Source organism: Nematolebias whitei, chromosome 6 (genome assembly GCF_014905685.2).
Source record: "Nematolebias whitei isolate Nwh7 chromosome 6, NemWhi1, whole genome shotgun sequence".
NCBI classification, from domain to species: domain Eukaryota; kingdom Metazoa; phylum Chordata; class Actinopteri; order Cyprinodontiformes; family Rivulidae; genus Nematolebias; species Nematolebias whitei.
The window spans coordinates 38,367,048-38,374,004 of NC_056503.1; the positions used below are offsets into that span (position 1 = coordinate 38,367,048).

Consider the following 6,957-nt stretch of genomic DNA (forward strand, 5'->3'; position numbering starts at 1 on the left):
TAATTCACTATCTGTTGGAGGTCTGGTGATTCTGTTTTTAAGGCAGAATCATCTTAGTTTCTGTGTCTGCGTTTAGAACCGTTAACCCTGTTTGTTTAACATGATAACACTGATTTTAAATAGTTGTTTATTTCTAGGAATAATTATATTATCTTTATTTATGTTAATCAGTCTGCTCTCTGGCCTGATTTGATTGCTTGTAATTTATCAAATGTGAACTTGTAAAATTATCCTTAGCTACTATGAGATTATATTTAAAGGTCAACTAGTTAGAATTAGCAAACACTTTCTATACACATAGTTCAACCTTGGAAGAAAGACACGCACACACTTTATATGACCTGACATTTGAGTGCTTGATAGGAATTATAAAAAGGTATAAAATATTAAATCCAACATTAGATAGATAGATAGATAGATAGATAGATAGATAGATAGATAGATAGATAATGTGTCATTTACTTTTTGTCCAGTAGGGGTCCGTGACGAGTAGAGAAAATGTGGGAGGAAAGAATGATTCCAGGGATCTGAGTCAGCAGCTCTTTACGTATTCTGTCTCTTCCCCTCAACTCAACTTCCGGTGGATCATCTTCAAATCTAAACTCCTTTATGATAAACTATGGACACTGGCAACGTTTGTGGACCATAAGAAGCTTCGTTTGGAGGGATAATAAAAGCAGAAGACCATTTTGCGTGTCGCTAAGGTATCCTATAACATCCATTTCTCTGCTGCTGGTTGAAACACGCTGCTTTTTTTTTCCTGCAGAAAAAGTTTGCTAACCTCCCGGTGCTTTTCGTCTAGCTGTAACTTCAGCGTTTTACCTCCATTTTTAGATTAAATATTCGTTAAACTCGTCAGGTTAGAGTTGTATGTTGAGCTAAACCAAATTAAAGTGAATTAGACATAAGCTTTGATGAACAATAGGATTAAAAAAAGACAGGCGCTCATAGTTTGTCTGTTGTCATGGAGAAGTAACCGGAAGTGAGCTGTACAACTGATTATTGGACGAGTTTCAGGTACCGTCTATAACCTGGAGTCCTTGGGATGTAAAACATCATTATACAAACAAAGATGTAGCCAGAAAATAATGTTTTATAAACACGTACTTGAGCCTGATTTGGCAATAGGTGATGAAGAATTGCAATCAATCATCTAAGTTTAAAGTATTATTTTATGTTGTAAAATGACGGAGTGGTAGCTGTTTCGTTGAAACCTCGACAATAATTTCATAAACAAATTTACATTGTATGTTGTGAACAACTCAGCTACCACCATGCCAAAGTTTAGCTTAATATATGTTAAACTGACTGAGTTGTAGCCATTATTATCGTGGCTAATATTGATTAGCTGCGGCAGCCATCTTGAAATGGACTGACTCTAAAAGGTAATGAGTTGTAGGTGAACAGCCACTGGTTACTTCCTGAAAGCGTTGTTAAAACCCATCCAGTGGTTCATGAGATATTTTGCTAACAAAGAAGACAGGATAGCCTGCAACGCAGTGGTAAAGTTTTAAGTAACGGGTTTTACATTAAAAGTAGTGCTTGAAATATGTGTTGAGGACTACTCTCAGCTACTACCATGCCACATTTTAGCCAACTGTCAGTCAACCTGATTGAATTGTAGCGATTTTTGTGTTTCACGAGGTCAGTTAGCTACAGCGACCATCTTGAATTGGGTTTACTCCAAAAAATTGAGTTGCAGATGTTCATCCAATGATTATTTCTTGAATATTTGATTGAAATCTACTCAGTTTCTAAGATATTTTGCTAACAGACGAGGCAGAGTTGACTCCAAACTTTATTTAGTTGTAGAAGTTCATACGATAATGACTGAGTTTCATTAGATACCATTCAGTAGTTAATGAGATATTTTGCCAACAGACACGCACACTGTTTTTTTTTTATTTGTCTGTAGGTATTGTGTCTCCTGACCCGTCATGTCTGTCAGAGTATCATCCATGAGTGTTTTCCCTCCGGTCCGACGGGACCGAGTCATCGCTCGGCTCCCTCAGGTAAAATCTGTCAGCGCCGTCGGCTGGTTCTTGTTCTAAAAGTTTAAACGGTCTCAACTGGACCCGCTCTCTTCAGTCTTTCAGGAAAGAGGCATCGCTCCACACGAAGGAGGATTTCAGCAGTAAAGTGAGGACGGCCTGCCAGGAGCAGCGGACCGGCACCGTGGGGTGAGAGCAGAACATTTAAGTCACTTTATACAATCTGACTGAAGTTGCTCAACTTTCTGACCTGTTGCTTCTTCTCCATCAGATTCAAGATCTCGAAGGTCATCGTTGTGGGAGATCTGGCTGTGGGGAAAACCTGCCTGATAAACAGGTAAACTCAAAGTGCTCAACGACACATCTGCATTACTTTAAAACACAGATTTAATTATTGTACATGCTTTCTTCATTAGCATCCTGGTGTATTTTAATTAAAATACACAGTAATACTAACGTATTATCCATTCATACATCTAAATCTTTGTCCACTTTTTCCTTTGTCGTGTCGCTGGTGTCCATGTCCAGCAGTCATAGTGTGAGAACACTTGTAGTCCTGAACATACATTTATTTAATGTTGCCATGCGCTGTGGCAGCCATCTTGAATTGACTATAAACTCTGTTGGTTCAGGTTCTGTAAGGACGCCTTTGATAAGAACTACAAGGCAACGATTGGCGTCGACTTTGAGATGGAGCGCTTCGAGGTGCTCGGCGTTCCCTTCAGCCTGCAGCTGTAAGTCTGACGGTGCGAACGTTGACTCTGCAAACTGTAAACAAGAAAACAACAGCTGCATTTACACCGTTGTTTCCTCATTTGTTGTTTCATCCTCACACTTGGGGTGTTTTAATCATTCACACGTCAAGTCCTTCAGCTTGATGGGGGACAGTGTACTGACATTTAGTGTTTGTTATACTTTTTGAACTGTTTAACTTCATCTACAAAAAAATCCTCAGAGATCTTTTTAAGTCCCTCAAAAACATTATTTTCTGTAACACATGTATATTACCAGCATACCTGCTCTGTTTTTGTCTTCTTATGCTAATTTTAGCTTTTAGCTCATGTTTGGTTAACTTAAATATTTAGCCACAGTTGTGCAAGTTTTAGCTTTAGCTGCAGTTTTGCTAATTTCAGCTGTGAGAAAATGTTTTAGTATATGTAGCTTTTAGCCACTCTTGAGAATTTTTAGCCATTTGCCACAGTGTTGCTAACTTTAGCTTTTAGTTAAGCTTTTCCCTACAGCTTTACTTGTTAGCTCACTTAATATTTATTACTTTTTACTAGCCTTTAGCTAAAATACTAGCAACATTTTTTTTTGACACACTTAGCTTTTAGAAACTGTTAGGCTGATTTTAGCAGTTTTACTTTTTTTAAGCCTTTAGCTTCATTTTGGCAAACTTTTCTTTTCTTCTTCTGTTTTTCACAATTTAGCTTTTAGTTCATCTTTAGATTAGATTTTACCACATTAGGGTTTTAGCTAAACTTTTGACAAATTTAGCTTTTAGGGTCTGTTTTGCTCATTTTAGCTTTAATTACAGTTTTGCAATTTTTAAGCTTTTAGCTTCAGTGTTTTGTCTCCATGTTGCTAATTCAATATTTTTTGCCACTGTTTATTTTGCTTTTAGTTACACTTTTGCTAAATTAGTCTTTAGCAAAAACTTTAGTTTAGTGCATATGGATGGGTTAAATGCAGAGACTAATTTTGCCATTGTATGGAAACATACAGTGCTGACATTGTGATGACATTATTATTATTATTATTATTATTATTATTATTATTATTATTATTAAGCTTTTAGTTAAAATTTGACACATTTAGCTTTTAGCTACTGGTTTGATCATTTTACCTTTTAGCTATGGTATTTCTCTAAAACTAAAATTTGTTACTGCTTCCTTTAGCTACCTTCTAGCTAAAGGTTTATTGATTTTATCTCATGTTCAGCTTGTTTTACCTTTATCATAGTCAGTAAATACGCATCATAGTTTCTGTTCAAAATGTCATTTCCTGTCCTTTTACTGAGGGGTGAATAAACTGGACGTTGCTCGGCGGCTCCCTCTGTGTTGCAGGTGGGACACTGCAGGCCAAGAAAGGTTCAAGTGCATCGCCTCGACGTATTACAGAGGAGCTCAAGGTGAGTTCTGTTTTCATTCATCGTTAGCTTCAGCATCAAGAAGAAAAAAAAACCCAACGAGTTGAATCTGTATTTTTTCTTCTCAGTTGTGATAATTGTGTTCGATCTAAACGACATCGCCTCTTTGGGCCATGCCAGGTAAGCTCACTCATCAGAACATGCAATGTATTTTTTAAAACCCCAGCTGGTCGAAGCAGATGGCCGCTCGTCCTGAGCCTGGTCATGCTGGAGGTTTCTTCCTGTTAAAAGGGAGTTTTTCCTTTCCACTGTTGTCATTGTGCTAGCTCAGGACGGGAGACTGTGATGAAGTGAAGATTCAACTCAATCTGCTGCTTCCGTAGATAACTTTTACTAACTGGCTTTTATAATGTATGTGAATGTTTCTGTTCAGTGCCCTGAGACGACTTCTGATGACTTGACACTATATAAATAAACTGAGTTGAATTGTTCGGTTCATCAGATTTAACAGCATGTTTCCTCGTCTGCAGGCAGTGGCTCGAGGACGCATTGAAGGAGAACGACCCCACCAGTGTTCAGCTGTTCCTCGTTGGCACAAAGAAGGACCTGAGTGTTGGTATTTTCCTGGTTATTGTTGGTGACCAAAAACATGCATGTTGGGCTGTCTTCAGGCCCAGGCCTCCCTTGCAAAAGAGATTTGTGATCTCAGTGGAATTTGCCTGGTTAAATAAAGGTTAATAAATAAATAAAATTGTTGATATACCAAAATGTTGGTATTAGTAGTTATTGTTGGTGAACCTGAGTGTTGGTATTAATTTGGGTATTGTTGGTATACTTAAGTATTGGTATTCTCCTGGTTAAGGTTGGTAAACCCAAGTGTTGGTATTAATTTGGGTATTATGGGTAGACCTAAGTGTTGGTATTCTCTTGGTTATTTAGACCTAAGTGTTGGTATTCTGTTTATTGTTGGTTGACTTAAGAATTGATATTCTACTGGTTAATGTTAGTGAACCCAAGTGTTGGTATTATTTTGGTTAATGCTGAAAGACCTAAGTGTTGGTATTCTCCTGGTCAATAGCCGCAGATGTTTTTACTTGAGTTGAATGGAGCCGTTTGGACTGATCCCAGAAGCACAGAATCTGTTTTCTGGTAGCACCTCATGAATGTTTCTCCTCCTTCTCTGAACTCAAAGTATTTGTGGATAAAAATGGAGCCCAGAGCATTTTTTGACTCTTTCACCTCAATTTAAGCAGATTCCTGTCATTTGAAGTTTTTTCATCATTACAGGTTTTCTTTTCAGACGTCACAGAAGAAAATAACCCCCCCCCCCCTTTTTTTTTTTCATTTCTTGTTTATCTCACAGTCTCCTGCTCAGTATTCCCGGATCGAACAAGATGCCATAAAACTTGCTAACGAGATCTGTGCGGAGTATTGGGCCGTTTCTTCGCTGACGGGTGAGTTGTTAGATTTAAATCCTGTCGAACATCCGGTGCAGCTCAGTGTAAAGTCAAACGCAGCGAACGGACGGTTGTCCACTTTTGGACATGAAGCAGAGACGGAGGTGGCTAAAGTGTAATACTTGTGGAGACTTTAATGTTTTGATGATTGTCATTGACAGATGTTTTTAAAATCCAGGCACGGTCTGTCGTCACACAGCAGATGGTGGCGGGCACGGATGCACCTGAACAATGATTATATGTTTTGGGTGGAGGTTTTATTCCACACGGTTATTTTACCGTTTTATTCTTTTGTCGAGCAGAGTGCTATGACTTTTGTTTTTGTAACTTTTATAACTTCCAAAATGTTTCTCCTTTTGTGTATTTACCAAAATGTCTCTAAAGAAACTCACTGAGATCTCTTCAGTCTTTTACAAAACTTTTATTTGAAATCTGCTTCAGTCAAACTGCTCTGTTTCTGTCATCCCATGCTCTGATTGACGTGTAGCTAATGTTTGGCATTTTGTAGCTTTTAGCAACATTTTAGCCAATTTTAACATTCAGCTAAGGTTTTGCTAAACTAACCTTTTTGCTTTGTTTTAGTTTTGAGATACTAGTTTGCTAAATGTAGCATTTGGGTATGATTTTTCTGAGGTTTGTATTAGCCACAGTTTTGCTAATGTTAGCATTTACTTACAAATTTGATAAATTTAGCTTTTAGCTACCATTTCACATACTTAAGCATTTAGGTGCTGTTTTGGTAATGTTTATTTTTAGCTGTGAATTTGCTTATTTTAGTTTTTATCTTTTAGTTTAATTGCAGCATTTAGCTACAGTATGCTTGCTAATTTTAGCTACTAGTTTGCTAATATAGATATTAAATACTGAACTTAGTGTCTGGACTGCTTGTTCAGCTCAGTTTCAGCTTCCTCGCTAACTTCAGCTGTCGTTCAGCCTCTCCCTGTAGTGTTGCTGAAAAGGCAGATTTTTCCAGCAATTTTTTTATTTATTTATTTATTTTTGGTCAAACCAAACGTTCCTCCAGATTATTCTGCTTGTGTCGGCTGAACTCCGTCTGAACAGTTCTGTTTAAAGCAGCTTTAATTGTTCTTGAACATGTTTTTATTTGGTTATTAAACCTTTTCTCAGATCTGATGGGTCTCTTCCTCCTGCAGGGGAAAACGTGACAGAGTTTTTCTTTCGAGTTGCTGCTCTGGCGTTCGAGACCAACGTTCTCGCAGAGTTGGAGAAAAGTGGAACGAGGCAGATCGGAGACGTCGTCAGTGAGTATCCGAACCAGAACCAGAACCTGGAAAACCATCACTTCTGTCCCAGAGTTTCAGTTTCAACCTTCGGCTCCGTGTGCCTCGCAGGAATTAACAGCACCTCCCGCGACCTGCAGGCCAGGTCCAAGAAGAGCCCGTCCTCCTGCTGCCAGTAA

General features: G+C 38.2%; 1 protein-coding gene across 1 annotated transcript; it reads left to right on the forward strand.

The window, feature by feature from the left end:
- Window positions 1-966: 966 nt before the first annotated feature.
- On the forward strand, window positions 967-6,957 carry rab34a (RAB34, member RAS oncogene family a). The gene is made up of 11 exons (XM_037678264.1): window positions 967-1,017; window positions 1,916-2,012; window positions 2,089-2,180; window positions 2,263-2,328; window positions 2,624-2,725; window positions 4,058-4,122; window positions 4,209-4,260; window positions 4,611-4,692; window positions 5,444-5,534; window positions 6,692-6,799; window positions 6,890-6,957. The coding sequence occupies exons 2-11, from the start codon at window positions 1,938-1,940 to the stop codon at window positions 6,955-6,957; spliced, it is 801 nt and encodes a 266-aa protein (XP_037534192.1). The 5' UTR covers window positions 967-1,017; window positions 1,916-1,937.